General features: G+C 47.4%; 1 protein-coding gene across 1 annotated transcript; it reads left to right on the top strand.

Moving 5' to 3' along the window:
- The first annotated feature begins 963 nt into the window (after positions 1-963).
- On the top strand, positions 964-11,153 carry KCNS1 (potassium voltage-gated channel modifier subfamily S member 1). Its single transcript, XM_036752466.1, has 3 exons — positions 964-1,095; positions 1,806-2,801; positions 10,695-11,153. Exons 2-3 carry the CDS (start codon positions 1,836-1,838, stop codon positions 11,151-11,153), a joined length of 1,425 nt encoding a protein of 474 aa, XP_036608361.1. The 5' UTR covers positions 964-1,095; positions 1,806-1,835.
- The last annotated feature ends 6,867 nt before the right edge of the window (positions 11,154-18,020 follow it).

The raw sequence follows: 18,020 nt of genomic DNA, 5'->3' as shown, positions 1-18,020 counted from the left end.
GAACTGATTCGAATTTGTAAGAACAAGCGGTCATTCCCTAATGGATAAAATGGTCAAAGGATATGAACAGGAGGTTTTCAAAGGACGAAATCCAAGCTATGCTTAGCTTGGGAGGGTAAAAATTGGGAAGGGTCCCTGGAAAGCTAGCCATACTGTAGTGGATAGAGCCCTGGACTTGGGGTTTGGGAGGCTGTTCTCTATTTACTAGCCTTGTGACCCTGACAAAGCCATTTCCCCTCTGTAAGCCTGTTTCCTGTTATCTGTAAAATGGGGATAAAAATACTTGGACTACTTACCTCCTAGGGCTGTTACAAGGAAAGTGCTTTGTAAATTGTAACAAGCTATAGAAGTGAGCTATTATTCTCCTATGGAGGGTACAGAGTGTGTTCTGGGTCTGCCTGATGCCTCACCCACGTCAGGAGGGAGCCTTGGCCAGATTTTCTAGCCCCTGGCCGAGGATCTTCATCATGGGTAAATTGCCCTGAATTTTGCATCCTGGATCTAAGGGGGTCCCTGACCGTCGGATTTCCCAGTCACAGACATTGGGCAGGAGGTGTTGGTCAAAGTGAGCATCCTCCTGAAGCCAGGACTCCTTTCAGCCCCGGCCAAATCAGAAATAGAAGCCGCCTGCCTTCCTCCTGTCATCTCTTCCTTCCCCCGCAGCTTCTTAACCAGCAGCGATCGATGCGGCCCCGGCGCGGGCTGCCCTTCCCCTCCCACTCCCCCTTTCCCTCCTTGCTGCCCGGTTGGGGGGGGGGGGCGTGGGGGGCGCGGTTTACGCAGCGGCCGAAGAGTCCATTAAGAAGGCGAGCTTGGCTTCCCGGCTTGGGGAGGCGGGGCTCGAGCTCGGCTCAACCCAGGGAAAAGGCTGAAGCAGCCCCAGCCAGAACGCACAAGGAGGCACCCGGCATCCCATCTCCCCTTTGCAAAGTCAGGGTGCCCTCACCTCGCCGAGAGCATACAGTAAACAGGGAGGTCAGGGTCCGGTTTAAGCATCTTGGAACCAGTCAAAGGAGAGGGCACTGCACGCTGCTCTGGGGAAGTTCCCAATGTCAAGGGCGAGGCTGTGAGGCGCGTGCTCCGGTTTGGACAGCGGTAAGGGGTGCCGGCTTCAGCAACTGGGGCAGCACTCAGGGAGGTGGCTTGCCCCAGGCTAAGTCGCCTCATCCCATGGGGTTCAAGGGTGCAGGGGAGATACGGCCCAAGGTCTTGGGGCCACACAGCGCCTGTGCGGTTATAAAAAAAATCCCCGACGGCACAGGTGGAGCGCCTGGAAGGGGGCGGTGGCCAGAGCTGCAGTGCGAAGTTTGACTCCCTGGGGCTTCAGTTCCTTTCGGCTCAGAAACTCCTTTCCCTCTTCCAGTAGCCCCGACTTCTGGGGAAAGCCCTTGGAATTTGATTTCTAGGGTGAGGGAAGAGTGATGGACGCCCTGGCCTCCAGATCTCCTTTGCCGCGGGCGCCCAGCTTTCCTCCAACCGGCAGCTTCCCATTAAGGGAAGAGCTCTAATCACGGCTCTGACACCAGTTATCTAACCTTGGGCAAACCTCTCCGGGACTCAGTTTTCCCATCTGTAAAACTTTGAAAGAGTCGAACAAGACAACCTTGAAGGTCCTGTTCAGTACTAGCTCCTATAATCCCAAGCAAGGATGTAGGAAGTGGGGGCCAACTTGCCCATGGAAGGCTCTGTATGGGAGGTGGGGGTGGAGAAAAGCCCCTCGGGTGGGGAGTGTTGGGAGCGCGGCTGCGTCCTGGAACGTTTTCTTCCCCAGACTCAGGCTTTCTTTCTCTTTCCTCCGACTCCAGGCGCACGCGGCAGTACGTTCAGGGGCCACCATGGTCAGCGAATCTCCCGGAGGCCTCTGGAGGCCAGGGCTCCCCGGCGGGGCGCTCAACGTGAATGTGGGCGGCGTGCGGCGCCGGCTAAGCCCGCGGGCGCTGGCTCAGTTCCCCGACACGCGGCTGGGCCGCCTGCAGGCCGCTGCATCGGAGGAGCAGGCCCGTCAGCTGTGCGACGACTACGACCCCAGCAAGCGAGAGTTCTACTTTGACCGGCACCCGGGCTTCTTCCTGTGCCTGCTGCACTTCTACCGCACCGGGCGGCTGCACGTGCTGGAGGAGCTGTGCGTCTTCGCCTTTGGCCAGGAGGCCGAGTACTGGGGGCTAGGCGACTGCTTCCTGGCCGCCTGCTGCAGCGGCCGTTACCACGAGCGGCGCCTCGAGCGCCACCGGCGTAGTTGGGACGAGGAGAGCGACGTGAGCAGCGTGGACACGTCCCCCGACGAGATCTCCGACTTCAACCAGGACCTGCAGCGCTACCGCGCGGTGCGCTGCGGCCAGCTGCGTAAGCGCCTCTGGCTGACCATGGAGAACCCTGGCTACTCCCTGCCGAGCAAGCTCTTCAGCTGCGTCTCCATCGGCGTCGTGCTCGTCTCCATCGCGGCCATGTGCATCCACAGCCTGCCGGAGTACCAGGAAAAGGACGAGGACGTGGCCGTGGCCCACCCGCTCTTGTTGCGACTCGAATACTTCTGCATCGCCTGGTTTAGCTTCGAAGTGGCCTCCCGCCTGATGCTGGCCCCGAGCCTGCCCCGCTTCTTCCGGCATCCTCTCAACCTCATCGACATTGTCTCCGTGCTCCCCTTCTACCTCACGCTGCTTGTGAGTGTCATGCTGGGCCGGTCCTCGAAGCTGGGCAGTCTGGGCAAGGTGGTGCAGGTCTTCAGGCTCATGCGCATCTTCCGGGTGCTCAAACTGGCCCGCCACTCCACCGGGCTTCGATCGCTGGGGGCCACACTCAAGGTAATATTAATGTTATAATTAGCTAGAGGCAGCCCGGGGTGCTGAATAGGCGTGGACTTGGAGTCAGCCTTCAGCCTTGACACTAGCTACATGTGATCAAAGGCAAAGCCTGTGACACCTCACTTTTGAAGTCCCATAAATGAATGAGTTGTATCAGGTGTGGGATAAATAACACAGATGGGCCTTAATGTGTTGACATAATAGGATTTAGCACTGGAAGGAACCTTAGGAATTTATTTCAACAAAGTTGAATTTCTTTCTACTACACACAAGGCATTGTGCTAAAGAAAGGTACTGGACCTATGATTTCACTGAGATGGGGAACTCCGAGGTGAGGAAACTGACTCCACCAAAGCAGGTCAGTAACCTCTGTAATTAGGAGTTGCTTGGAGCACTGAGACATTACTTTGACTTGCCTAGGGATACACAGCTAGCATGTAACAGAGGTAGGACTTGAACCCAAGGCTTCAGGGCTGGCTCTGTAGCCACTAGATGAGGAGACAAAAAATGCAAATAGTCCCTGCTCTAAAAGAGCTTACTTTATATTGGAGTATATTGTTTAGTCGTTTTCGATGTGTCTGACTTGTACCCCTTTAGGGGTTTTCTTGGCAAAGATACAGGAGTGGTTTGTCATTTTCTTCGCCAGCTCTTTTACAGATGAGGAAACTGAGGCAAACGGGGTTAAATGATTTGCCCAGGGTCCCACAGCTACTAAGTGTCTGAGGCTAGATCTGAATTCAGGTCTTCTGGCCTCCATGCCTGGCACTCTATCCACTTCACCACCTAGCTGCCCTACACTGGGGTATATCCAAGGGTAATTAAGGAGAGGATAATAAGGAAGGAGAGAGCACTGACAGTTTAGGGGGGCCAAGAAAGACATCCTGTTGCAAACAGCATCTGAGCCTTGAAGGAACTTGCAAGGATGGTGGTGCCACAGTAGCAGAGGAAAGAGTGTTCCCTTACAGACATGGTGAACTCGAGATGCCAATGGCACATCCAAGTGGAGATGCCCAGCAGGAAGTTGGTGATGTTGGGCCAGGGAGCATAGTGAAAACAGGGTTGGATATATGGATTTGAGGGTCATCTGCTTAATGATGAGAATAGAATCCATGGGATTGGTTCAGATCACAGAGAAGATAGAAAGAAAAGAGAAAAAAAGGCTTTGGGGACCCCCCTGGGTAGGAGGTAGGAAATGCATAATGATCCTAATGAGAAGGAGCAGTCAGACCAAAAAACCAGGAGAGTATTCTGGAAGAGGAGATGGAGGGGGGAAAGCTGCCTATTAGTCTGAGAAAAGACTATCCCATTTAAGAATTCAGAGGCCACTGGTAACCTCAAAGAGAGCAGTTTTATTTGGTTGGAGAGAGGGGTCAGAATCCAGATTGTTGGGAGTTGGTGAAGTGAGTGGAGGTAGTGAACAGAGGTGCCTTTTTCTAGGATTCTAGATCTATTAGAGAGGACCTTGAAGCCAAGATGTTGGGTTCAAGTCCCATGTCTGCCATATACTAGCCGTGCAGGGTCAAGCAAGTCACCTTATCTCTCAGTGTTCTGTGAAATTTGCCAAGACTAAGTTGCAGAAAAGTCACTTGCCTGCATTAGTAAAGTGAGTTTCCTCATCTGGGGATTCCCTATGCCAATGAAATCAGAGGTTCAGTCCCTGACTCTTGGTTTTTTTGTTGTTGTTCTTCAGTTGTTTCAGTCATGTCTGATTCTTCATGACCCCATTTGTGTTTTTGTTTTGTTTTGTTTTGTTTTTGGCAAACATACTAGAGATACTCCAGCTCATTTTACAAATGAGGAAACTAGGCAAATAGGGTTAAGTGACTTGCCCAGGGTCACACAGCCAGCAAGTGTCTGAGGACAGATTTGAACTTGGGTCTTCCAGGCTCCAGACTCTATCCACTGTACCACCTAGCTGCCCTGTTTTTTGTTGTTGTTGTTGTTTTGTTTTAGGGAGAGTGAACATAATGATAGCTTGAGGAGATAGTGGGGTCAAGTGAAGATTTTTTAAAGGAAGGAGAAAACTGGGTCACTTTTCCAAGCCGCAGGGAAGGAAAGAAATAGGGAATGGAAAGAAGCATTTATTAAACATCTGCCATGTGACAGGCACTGTGAAAGAAGAGATTGAAAATGAGAGAGAAAAGGGATGAAAGAAAGAATAAACTTCTGGAGCAGATGGGAGGGGATAGAATAAAAGGCCTAAGTAGAGGTGTCTGCCTTGGCAAGGAGAAGGGTGACTTCTCCATCAGAGATCAAAGAAAAGGAAGAGAAAATGAGAGATGATACAGAGGGCTTTTCAGGTGTGCTGTAGGGGAAGAGGGTAGGTATGGACTCTTATTTCCTTAGTAAAGTAGGAAGTACAGGCTTTTGTTCAGAGGAAGGGGGAAAGTTTGCATGAAACGTTATAGAGAGTGTGATAGTTAATGGTGGAGAGAGGGAGGGAAAGGAGAGAGGAGGAAAGTGAAGGCCCAGGTGCTTTTATGTCACATAAGTCTGCAGTGGTCCCAGGCAGCTTGGTTTTATGACTTTCTCCATTGGTGTTCAGCAGAAAAGGCAAATGGTATGGGTAACCTAGGGCAGAGCTTCAGTGAGGCATGAGCAGTATGGAAGGACAAGGCATCCAAGGGCATAGTAGATAGTTTATTAATTAAAGCGTTTAGACTGTGAGGCCAGAGCAAAAGTGATGGCCTGGGAAGGGAGGTGAGTGGATAACACAGGGAGAAGGAAGAAGAGGCTTGGGAGAAGTCAGACAAAGGGAAAGATGGAAGGATGAGGTTATGGTTAAAGAGAAGAATTTCAGAGTTCAAGATCATGAGACAGCCTATCACAGTTTTAGGACGCATGTTCCAGGGGGTGCAGAGGCAGAGCTGAAGGACCTATTAACAAGGCTTTTTAACAGCCTTTGTCATGGAGCCCAGCCCTGTGGCAGTCTGGTGGAGCCTGCTGACCCCTTCTCAGAAGATTTTTAAATACATAAAATACAAAAGATTATAAAGAAAACTAGTGATATTGAAACACAGTTATCAAAATATTTTTTTAAATGAGTTAGTTCATGGATCCCAGGTTAAGAACTCCCATATTAAAAGGTCACTCCTCTATTAATGGATCACAAGGGAGGCCCAAGAAGGGCTTTAATGGGGTTGTCAATAAACCTGCTATGTGCCAGCCACCGTGCAAAGTGCTGAGGATACAAGGAAAGGTAAAAGGGTCCTTACTCTTGAGCTCACAGTCTAATGGGGGATTCCTTGTCCCCAAACTGAAAGTGGGAAAGGAGTCATCATTGGAAAAAACAGGGCAGCTAGGTGGTGATGGTGAGAGGAATGACCATTTTTTATGTGTGGATGAGGTAGAATGAAGGAGTTGGTCATAGGAATTGAGAAAATTGATGAAATGTGTGGCCAGGATGTTTGAGGGGATATGATAGTATATTTGGAAGTCCCAAGAGTAAGGACAAGGGTAGGGGGTGGAGAAGACTTTGAGCCAAGTACTGAGCTCCTTGAAAAAGGAAGGAGAGCTACTGGGGCTTACTTGGATAATTGCAACAAGGATTTGGAATTCATGCTATAGACCATTGGATCTCAAATGAGGAGAGGTTGCTGTGTGATAGCAATAGATAGGTCTGGAAGGGGCACTTAAGAACAAGGAGTAATCATATTGAGCATTTCTATAGTGCTTCCTATGTGCCAGACACTGTGTTAAACATTTATAATTGTTCTCATTTGATCCTCATTACCACTGTAGGAGGTAGGTGCTGTTATTATCCCCATTTTACGGATAAGGAAACTGAGGCAGGTAGTGGTTAAGTGGCTTGTCGAGGATCATGCAGCTGCTACTTGTCTGAGGCCAGATCTGAGCTCAGGCCAGGCACGCTATCCTCACTGCCTAGAATATGCCCATTTCTCCTATTTGCTCATTTCATTGGGAGCATGAGAGAAGGTACGTTCAATACTGGAGAATGGCCAGGGATGCAGTGTCTTTGCGGGGAAGGTCAGGTTCCCGTGATTTAAAGGTGGATAGTGTGTGAGAGGAAGAGACTGAAGATGAAAGAAATTTAACAACAGAACAGGAGATCTAAAGAGCAAACTGGAAGGTGGAGGAAAATGGGAAAACTCAGGATGGAGAGGGCTAAGATGGATGGGGATGGAAGAACAGTGGTAATAGGGAAATGGGATTTTCACAAGGATTAGGAGAGGAAGAGGTAAAGGTTTGCTAAGCCATGTGAAAACACCAGTTCAGCAGGGCTCTTACCCTCAAGGAGTCCTGCGATGAAGGAGATTGGACCATTTTGTTTAACACCAGCAAGAAGTGAAGTTGGTTAGGGCTTCTGGGTCAGCATACCTGGAGATCTGACTGCCAAGGGCCCGATGGAATCATCATCTAGCCCACCCTCCCTGAGGGTGAGGAGGATGAAACACGTCCAGAAATAGACAGTGGCTTGCTGAGCCTAATGCAGCTAGTAATTAGTAGTGTTGGGATCCTTGTCCATTATCCTCCAATGATAAACCCATCGATCTCCCTCCCTACTACACAGAGCTGTAATGAGAGCTCACATTTTTCTAAGGTGTGAGGTTGACAAAGTGTTTCCTTCATAAGAACCTTGTAAAGATAGTACAAGAATATGATCCCCTTTTACAGATGAGGAAACTGAGGCCCTAAAGTTAAAGTAACTTGTCCATAGATACACAGCTAATTAATTGTCAGAGCCAGGTTGTGAACTTAGCTTTCCCCACTCTAAACAGAGAACTTTTATCAGTACATCCTGATGAAGTAGCAGATACCCCACCTCCCTTTTCTCCTTCTCCTTTAATACATAACTGGGCTTTGATGAGGAGGAGAGGGAGGAGGAAGGACTAGGAATCTGAGGCTGGAGTTGGAGGTTTGGGAAGGAAAGTACAAGGGAAAAGGGGACAGGGACTGCCGGTCACTAAGCATTTTTAAAGCACCTATTATGTGCCCGGCACTGTGCTGAGCACTGGGGATACAAAAAAAAAAGGCAGAAGACAGTCGCCACCCTCAAGAAGCTCACAATCTAATGGGGGAGACAACAAACAGTACTGTGTAAAGGTACTGCCACCCCTCCCCTCAGTGGGAGTTTGGAACAGCTTCCACTAAGTAGCTGAAGAGCTGCTGGGATGCAGCATACCTTGCCCTGTGACCTTGTACCCATCAATGAACTTCTCCGGACTTTGGAGGAGCATAGATTTAGAGCCAGAAGGAACCCTAAAGATCAGCTAGGCCAATCTCATTCTGCAGATGAAGTAACCAAGGTCAAAAGAGGGGGGAAGGCTAGTTTACACACAGAATAAGCGGTATAAATGGAAGGAAGGAAGGAACTACTATGTGCCAGGCACTGTGCTAAGTGCTCTCTAGATGTTTTTTCACCTGATAGAACAACTCTGGGAGGTAGGTGCTGTTATTCCCCCCATTTTACTGTTGAGGCAGGAAGCGTTTAAGTGATTTGTCCAGGGTCAAACAGCTAGGAAGTTGAGGCCGTGGTTGAACTTGGGTCTTCCTGACCCCAGGGCCCAGTGCTCTCTCTACTGTACCACCTGGCTTGCCTCTGAGAGCTCAAGGCCTTGGATTCCAAATCTGTGCAATTTCTGCTATATCATGATGACTCAGGGTCTTTCCCCATAAAATGGATGAGGGTCGAAGATCTAGGGTCCTTTTCATTTCTGACATTCTATTCGATAAACATTTATTAAGGATTAGGGTGAGAGCTAGGTGCCAAGGATATCAAAGAGAAAAATGAAAGTCCCCACCCTCAAGAAGCTTCCATTCTATTTTAAGGATGTGACATGGTACGTAGACAAGTAGGTACAAAGTAATTTGGGCCAGGATAGAGTACTGAGGAGAAATCACTCTTGGAAAGTCCCAGAAGGATTCTCCTTGGAGGTAGTCCCTTAGAGTTGACCTTGAAGGAAGATAAGGATGTTGAGAAGTAGAGGTAAAGAGAATGCATTCCAAGCATGGGGGTCTAGCCTATGCAAATGCATAGAGGTGGGAGATGACATGTTAAGGTTTGGGGCTAGTAAGTTCATACTGTGCATAGTGATAGAGATAACAATACACTACTGACTTCAGAATGATTGTGAAGAAGCACTTTGTGAACCTGTGAAATGGCGTTAGATCACAGAGTTGTTTAGTTTTGTTCAGTTGTTTCAGTGGTGTCTGACTTTTTGTGACCCCATTTGGGGTTTTCTTGGCAAAGATGCTGGAGTGGTTTGCCATTTCCTTCTCCAGCTTATCTTCCAGATGAGGAAAACTGAGGCAAACAGGGTCACCCAGCTAGTAAGCGTCTGAGGCCGGATTTGAACTCAGAAGGTGAGTCTTCCTGTCAAGCCCAGTACTCTATCCACTGCGCCATCTAGCTGCCGGTTCTTTTTCGTCGTGCCTTCCTGAGGGCACCTTGAGAAATTTCAGGTCTACATTTCTCAGCATGTGATGTTTCTAACCTTGATTCCCTTTTGGATCTCATAGTCTTCTGTGTACTAACTGGACATTCCATGTGACCTCTTGCTGCACCTTTGGGCCTAGAACCTGGCACTATTATCTTTCTACACCCTCTACACAGAGGAGGTTTTATCTGGAGGAGAGAAAGGAGATAAGTACAAGGTTTCTTCCCATCCCTTAGAGCAGAAAACAGAAGGAGGGCCAAAGGAGTCACCGACAAACAGGACATCCGTGGAAGCTTCATGTTGTATTTAATGCATACTTTAGAAGAAAAGCAAGCTTTCCATAACAGAAATTCACAGTTTCGTGTACAGCCTTTCTTGTTCTATAATGTATATGGAAATGCTTGCTCTATTTTGGTATTTGCTGAATTCAAAATAAAACCAAAATGAAATGAAAAATAAAATAATTAAAACTACTGACCTTCTAAGTTTCCATTTAGCTCTAAACCTATAAACCTATGACCCTCCATGAAGCCAAAGCTCTTTCCCCTTATCTGAAAGTGATCTCTGTGTATTTATTCAACACTTTATCCAAATCCTGCCCCCTTTTGCCCTAATCATACTTATTTGTGTACAGTTTTATTCCTTCTATTAGATTGTAAACTCCTTGAGGTGAGGAGTAGCTGTGTTTTTTTTTGTTTGTTTCCTTTAGCAACCATCACTTGCACATAGGTATTTAACAAGTATTTGGTAGACTCAATATGGGGGAAAAAGGGACCCTAAGGTCACTTCAGTTCGGTCTCCTCAGCTTACAAAAGAGGAACTGAGGTCCACAGATTAGGAGGTTTGCTCAAAGCCACACAGCTATCCAGTGACAGACCTGAGCCTGGTCCCTGTGATGCCTCTAAGCAGGAGGGTGGGGGCCCTGGGAGCAGAAAAAATTCCCTGGGAATTGTGAAAATTATGAAGACCTGCTAGCCAGAGGTCCTGTGCTCTGCACCTTTTCAGAGAAGTGTTTCTCAGGCCCTGGGCCCTCCCTCTGCACTGTCTGCTTCCTGCAAGGCAGAGGGCCAGGACAGGCAGACACTGATGGCTCCAAAGAGGAGAGAAAAATATTGATCGAGGTGCCAGCCTTTAGTCACAGGTGTCGATTACTTCCTCCAAGGCAGAAGAAGGTCTAGTTTTGACCTCAGGGGGTCTAACTGAACCCCAGAAAGACTTCCGTTCTTATTTTCTCTTTGTAAAGGGAGGTGAGGACCAAGGAAGGACCTGAGGTCAGAGCTAGGACATTAGGATAGAGAATGTTGAAGGAGTTAGAAGAGAATTTAGAGATTATTCAGTTAAAATTCTTTTTATTTTACAGGCTGTATAATTGAGGCCTAGAGAGGAAATGGAATGGGTGTGAGGTTACCCAGCATGCCACTGGTGATGCTGGGGGCTCTGGAGAAAAGCAGGTTATAGGAGAGAGAGGGTTCAATACCTTTGCTTTCTCTTCCAGCATAGCTACCGGGAGGTGGGCATCCTGCTGCTGTACCTGGCTGTGGGAGTGTCCGTATTCTCTGGTGTGGCCTATACAGCGGAGAAGGAAGAAGATGTGGGCTTTGACACAATCCCAGCCTGCTGGTGGTGGGGCACGGTGAGCATGACGACTGTGGGCTACGGGGATGTGGTGCCTGTGACTGTGGCGGGCAAGCTAGCTGCCTCGGGCTGCATCCTGGGTGGCATCCTGGTGGTGGCCCTTCCTATCACCATCATCTTCAATAAATTCTCCCACTTCTACCGACGCCAAAAAGCCCTGGAGGCTGCTGTGCGGAACAGTGACCAGCGAGAGCCCAGCCTCTCTGTGGACCCCTCTAGCACTGAAGATGGGGCATCTCAGGCTTCAAATGAGACATCTCGGGAGGGGAACTTCCCAGAGCCCAGGCCCCAAGCGTCAGATGTGGTCTCTATGCCATAGATTGTAGATCAAAGAATTTAGAGTTTGGAAGGGACCTTAGAGACCAGAGGAGACTGGGGCCCTGAGGGGTTAAATGATTTGTCCTGGCAAACAGCAGAACCAGGATTTGAATCCCAGGTCTTACGGTTACAGTTTCATTGTTCTTGCTGCTTTTTCCCAGCTGCCTTCTCAAGTCTGTTAAAAGTCTATCAAAACACACGGATGTGTCTTTTCTACCCCGCTGCCCCCCAGCTGCTCACACCCACCTGGCTGAGAGCACGGAGATATCCCTTCCCAAGTGGTCTTGGAGGCCTGGAGTGGGAAGGGGTCATATCCTTCATCACCTAAGGGACATTTGCGGGCAAAGTGTCAAGCCTAGAATCAGAGCAGGAAGGGCTGGGATCCTGCCTCAATGGTACCAAGGTTGCATGAACGCCCCCTTTTTTGTAGAAGTCCATAGAGGCCTCCAACTGTTTTTCAGAGTAGCTCCCACCATGGTATCCAAAAAGGACAGGCAAGTATAAAGGAGACATTTTATGGGCTGAACCCTGCAGTGGAAAACCCAATAGAGCTAGGTAGAGTGTGGGAAGGTTGTCTTCATTTCTGAGCCTGAAAGCATCAGGTTTCATGGGACCATCCTGGGGCAGTGCTGCTTTGCTTTGATCCCAAGAGCATCCAGAGGATGGCAGCTAGGATGGTGAATGGCCTTCTGTTAATTATATATTGAAGGAACTGGTGATACTGAAAAGACCTGGGGAGGCAGAGGATCCCTGACTTTGGTGTTTGAAGGCCTGTCATCTGGAAAACGAATGGTCTTGTTCTGTTTGGTCCTACAGGGCAGAACTAGGGGCAGCGGGTGCCACTTGCAAAAGAGGCAAACTTTGTTTGAAGGCAGAACTTCCTAACCTCTAACCTCCCTCTTTGGAGGGCTTCCAAAATGAGTGGAAGAGCTACTTGGTCAAGTGGGAGTGGGGATTCCTTCTTAGGTATGGGTTGGACTGTGGTCTTAGGTTTGGCTTCTGAGGTCCTCCCAGCTCTGAAATTCTGCCAGAACTTCAAGCCCTGTGGGTCCCACAGGGGCAGGATTCTAGGCTTTTCATTTTCATCCTTGGTGTGGTTCTGTCTAGGACTCCCTTGTCCTCACTCCCTGGGTGTCCTCATGACCTGAAGCATCCGCCCCCCCATCCCGCCCGATTCCTGGGTTGAGCTGAGTCAGCCCTTCTAAAGCTAGGCCCTGTGTCTCTTACCATTGTCATTGTCCTCTTGGCCGAGCTTCACACTTGCACGTATCCTTCCCTGCCCACTCTCACACTCACTCAGACCTGCCCTTGAGCTCCTGGATAAGGCTCGGTCACTCCCAGTGAGCTGCTGCCCTCTCTCTTTTGGGACAGCACTGGGGGTGCCAGACCAATCAGACCCTGCCCAGTTTCAGAGCTCAGATCACCCTGGCTCCAGATTATAGCAGCTGTGGCATCAAAATGAGAAGCTTCATGGAGGAATGGAGAAGACATTGGATTTGAAAGGTGAACACCGGGGTTTGAATCCCGACTTTGCAATGTATTACCTGTGTCACTTTGGGAACTCACTTTGCTTTTCCATGCCTCAATTCCATATGTGTAAAAGGAAAGGGTTGGACGAGACGGTGTCTAAAAAGGCCACTCAACCTTTGGTGTGTGCTAGGATCACTTTCAGCTCTGTTCCTATAATCCTATCCTTAGATAATTTTAGGGATGCCCTGACCTTGGCCATTTTCAAGTCAGTGTTATTGCTTGGTAAGTAAGTGGGGTCCAGCTGTTGCCTGCCTTCCTGGTCTGAACTCGAGGTTCTTTAGCCAGGCCTCCTCCTGCTTTTGCTTCTGCCCTCCTATGGGTAATTCCAAGGGCCAGGCACCATCTGTAACTGCCCTTAAGTCTGAATAAAACAGCTTCTTTGTGCTTAGTCCCCAAGCTGGAAATGGGGTCATCAGTCAGTGTGTGGTAGAGAAAGGAGCCTGGGACTGGGAGATGGGATAGCTGGGCCCAAGCCTGATACTAGTTGTGTGATTTTGGGCAAGTCAATGCCCTCACTGAGCTTTAATTACCTCCTTTGAAACCTACCCCTCAGAACTTTCCAGAGTATCAAAAGGAGATAATTTGTAAAGTATTGTGTAATTATTAAGTGCTAGAACATACATCAGATGATTTTAACTACAAACACCATTGAGCCCTGACACATCTACCCCAAAGCCCCAGGCCTCCAGCCCTCTCCTTCCACTTGTACTTTGCCACACTCAAGCTCGTCTCTGGTCTTCTCTTCCCCGCCTCATCTCTGTTCCTTACTCTGTCTCCATTCCCATATGCTTGGTCTCATTTCTCTTTCCTCCCACCCACCCAAACTCCAGCCCAATGCGTCACTCCACACTACCATTAGCACAAGAAACAGGATGACTAACACAGACCCAAGGCCCATCTACAATGGTTAAATTGCCCACTATGCCCATGGATTCCCTCTACAGAATTTCTGGCAGGCAGTCTTCCATTTTCTGCATGAATTATCTCAAATGACAGGGAGCTATCATTGCAAGACTATTTTTACTTGTTAGAAAGTTATTCCTTCCACTGAGCCGAAAACTCCCTCCCTGTAAATTCCCTCCACTGGTCCTTGTTCTTTCCTCTGGGGCTAAATAGATATCTTCTCATGACAATCCTCCAGATACTTGAAGATGCAGATCGTGTCCTCATCTTATGTCTTCAGCCTGACATTTCCAGTTTCCTTAAGCAATCCTATAGGCACTGGTGTCCAGTCCTTTCACAATCTTGGTAGCCCTCCATCAGATTCTTAATGTCTTGTCTAAAATATGGCACTCAGAACTAGACACAATTTTCCATGTGTCTGACCTGGGAAGAGGTCAGTGAATGAATTACTTCTATTTTATAAAATGAGAATTTCCCTGTCCTTGAAACCATACAATCTATCTTGTGTAGAGCTATGGACTGATGGGAAAGCTGGCTGGGCCTTTCTGGTTTCTCTTCCTTAAGGTATCAGTTCCTCTGTTACCTGAAAACTCATTTACCTGAAAACTCATTTACTTTATCTGGTCTCTGGAGACCGATTAAAGCCCTTTCAGCCACGGTCTTAGGACGCATGTTCCAGGGGGTGCAGAGGTAGAGCTGGAGGACCTATTAACAAGGCTTTTTAACAGCCTTTGTCATGGAGCCCAGCCCTGTGGCAGTCTGGTGGAGCCTGCTGACCCCTTCTCAGAAGATTTTTAAATACATAAAATACAAAAGATTATAAAGAAAACTAGTGATATTGAAACACAGTTATCAAAATATTTTTTTAAATGAGTTAGTTCATGGATCCCAGGTTAAGAACTCCCATATTAAAAGGTCACTCCTCTATTAATGGATCACAAGGGAGGCCCAAGAAGGGCTTTAATGGGGTTGTCAATAAACCTGCTATGTGCCAGGCACTGTGCAAAGTGCTGAGGATACAAGGAAAGGTAAAAGGGTCCTTACTCTTGAGGTCACAGTCTAACGGGGGATTCCTTGTCCCCAAACTGAAAGTGGGAAAGAAAGGAGTCATCATTGGAAAAAACTGCCTTAGCCTGAATGCCTTGTAGGGATTTTGGGCAAGGTTGTCAGATTTTTGGATGCAGTTGATCCACAATATTTAACTATATTCTAGGTACGGAAGGAGACTCAAACCTGAAATAACAATAATAATAATAGCTAACATTTATATCGTACTTACTTATTACTTAGCACTGTGCTAGGCACTTTACAATCATGATTTCATTTGATCCACATAACGACCCTGGGAGGTAAGTGCTATTGCTACTGACCCATTTCACAGAAGAGAAAACTGACTCAAACAGCGGTTAAGTGACTTGCCCAGGGCCATGCAGCTAATAAGTGTCTGAGGTCACCTTTGAACTCAGGGCCTCCTGACTCCAGACCCAGTGCTCAATCCGCTGTGCCACCTAGCTGCACTTAAGAAGGTAAAGGGTGGGGGGGCGGGTAACGGGGGGACTGGAGATCTTTGTTTGCGTCCTGGCTCTGCAGCTAACTTGTTGACGTTGCCCAGTTTACCCATTCGTGAAGTAGGGCTAACAGGAGTGCTTCTACTCACATTTTTAAAAATAAATTTTTATTCATTTTTTTAATATCACCTGCACTTTCCAATCTGTCCTTGACCCCTCCCAGAGCACTATCCCTCATGACCAATAATTTTAAAAAACAATTCAGCAGAACTGACCACGTCACTGAAACAGTGTGCCATTGGATGCACTGTTTCCTACCCTATCTTGCAAAGAAGTGGGAGGTGCCTTCTCCAATCTTCCTTAGGGTTCACACTCCTGGAGTACTCTATGCTGTAATCTAGGTAGTATGTACCTTATTCCCACTTTACAGAGAAGGAAACTGAAGCTCAACATGAGGAAGCCACTTGCCCATGTTCACATGGCTGGTGTGGGAGCCCATACTGAAAGTCAGGTCTTCAAACTAACTGTTCAAAGCACTTTGAAATGCACCTTCCCCTCAGTTGTGAGCATCAAATGGAATCATTTACATGAATGCAGTTGTTCACTACAGCATTTTTATTATTAATAGATGGCTAATGGATGGATGGATGGATGGATGCGGGGGCTCCAGGTTGGAAGGGCTGCCTGAGATGAGTGTCCTTTGGGCCCTGTGCCCAGCTGCCAGGGCCAAGCCTGGGCCCCAGGTCAGGTGGAGACCCGAGGGTCTACGAGGCAGACTGCTGAAATGTTCAGAGGACTCACTGGCTCTGGGACCCCGGCATTCTCATTCTGAATAACAAAACCAAAAGATGGAAAATTCTGGTCTGGGCTGCTGGAGGGATCACACAGTGGAGGAGCCTTCCAGTCCTGGCAAATGAAGCAAACCCTTTCTGTGAAAACTTGAATCAATTAAAAGCATTATACAAATGAAGAACCTGAGCCCAGGGAGTCTTTTGTCTCTACAGCTGGGTCTCATGGCCCAGCTCAGAGGGTGGGGGAGGGGATGGGGGAAGTCAGGCTCAATTCTTCATTTTTGCGCATGTTGATCCCTAGGCTTGGAATGCTACCCTTTTTCTCTTTGCCTATTGAATTTCTATTCATCTTCAAAGCCCTTGATCCCACCTCAGACCTCACCTTTGCCTCTTTCATGCATTTAGCCTGTGACATGTATGTATGTATGTATATAGTCGTGTCTTACCTGCCATGCCCAACACCCTACTAGAGAGTGAGCTCCATAAGTCTAGTGACCATCATCAAACAGAACCTGATCTGCACCAAGTAGGTGCCCAATAAATGTTAAATTGAAATTCACCATGAGTGCAGCTGCTTCCTTGCTCAGCTGATGTTCTGACTAGGTCCTTCTCCACAACTTGGGGTGTGGGGCCCTTTGAACATCATGATCCTCAGCCTGCCCTAAGAACAGGTTCCATTCAGGGGTGCTGGCAGGCTTATCAGTGCCCTATCAAATGAGATATTTGTAAACCATTGAGCACGGTACCTGGCACATAGTAGGCACTCCCCCACCCCCAATGTTTTCATTTTTAAAAATTTATTTTAAACTTAAGTACAAAACAAGAAAAAAAAAACATTGTCATGTACACAACAGAACATAAGATTCAATATAAAGCAATAAATTTCCATTTCAAGTAAACCTATTTAATAAATACTACACACTGTTTTCAAAGCTGTGCAGCTTTTCTTTGCTTACTTGTAGGCTTTCTTTTGTTCTCTGCTGTTCACTTTTTGCTTTATCCACCCCCCCAGAAGGCTACAATGAAGCTCAGTGAGTACATACACAGATATGTATGTATATATACATATACATGTACATATGTATACACACATATATACACATATACAGTCATCCACATAGATTTAAGACGATACCATGCTTGTTTCTACTTGTCATCTGTTTCTCTGAAGATGGACAGCATCTTCCTTTGTAAGTCCAAGTCTTTCCATGTTTTTCTAAATCAGCCAACTCATCATTTCCTACACTGCAGCAATATTCCAACCTAGTCATCTTCTATCTGAGAGATTGTCTATGAAAGTTTTCCCCCAATTTTCTGCCTTCCTTCTATTCTTGCCTGCATAGGCTTTATTTAGAGAAGAAAAATTTAATTTAAAACGATCAAAATTCTCCATTTTACACTTCAACAATTATGTTACCTTATAATATGGTTTAAGGTCTGACACTATTGAATCTGCTTCCTTTACATCTTTTTTCCCTGTTTCTTTGAAGTTCCAGACCTTTTGTTGTTCCAAGTGAAGTAGGTGCTTAATAAATGCTTATTCCCTTTCCTTCCCTTCCCCTTGTGCCTTTGCTTTCTCATACACTTCCTGGAGCCCAGCAGCAATGATTCTAGTGCAAAGAATTCCCTTCCCCCATAAATTTCCCACAGCAGGCTTATTAATAAGCCAAGGAACAATGACACCGATTTGCCTAGGGAGGCTACTATAGGACCAAAGGATTTAGAACTGGAGGAGAGGGCCTGAGAGAGAGTATGATCATAGGATTTCGAGCTTGAAGGAACCTCAGAAGCCATCAAATCTGACTGCTTCATTTGACAGATAAGAAAACGGTGACCCAGGGAGGCTGTGACTTGCCCACAAAGTCCTACTGAACACACCTGCTTCCGTCATTGTCATATAGCCAGGAAGGGGCAGAAACGGGATCTGGGTCTGGGTCCTCTTAAGGCCAAACCCAATGCTCATTTTACCACACCCTGCCTCACTTACAAGCAAGAAATCAAGGGAACCTAGAACCAGAGAATGGGTATAATACAGGGAGTTCCTAAAGTCTGGACACATAGGCGAAAATGCATATTTTCAAGAAATGAAATCAATGAAATTTTCAACATTTTATTTAATTGGAATATTAACAAATA

The sequence above is a fragment of the Trichosurus vulpecula genome, chromosome 3, assembly GCF_011100635.1.
Source record: "Trichosurus vulpecula isolate mTriVul1 chromosome 3, mTriVul1.pri, whole genome shotgun sequence".
Taxonomy (NCBI): domain Eukaryota; kingdom Metazoa; phylum Chordata; class Mammalia; order Diprotodontia; family Phalangeridae; genus Trichosurus; species Trichosurus vulpecula.
Note: the sequence above shows the minus strand (reverse complement) of the source record. Positions and strands in the feature narration are given on the sequence as shown.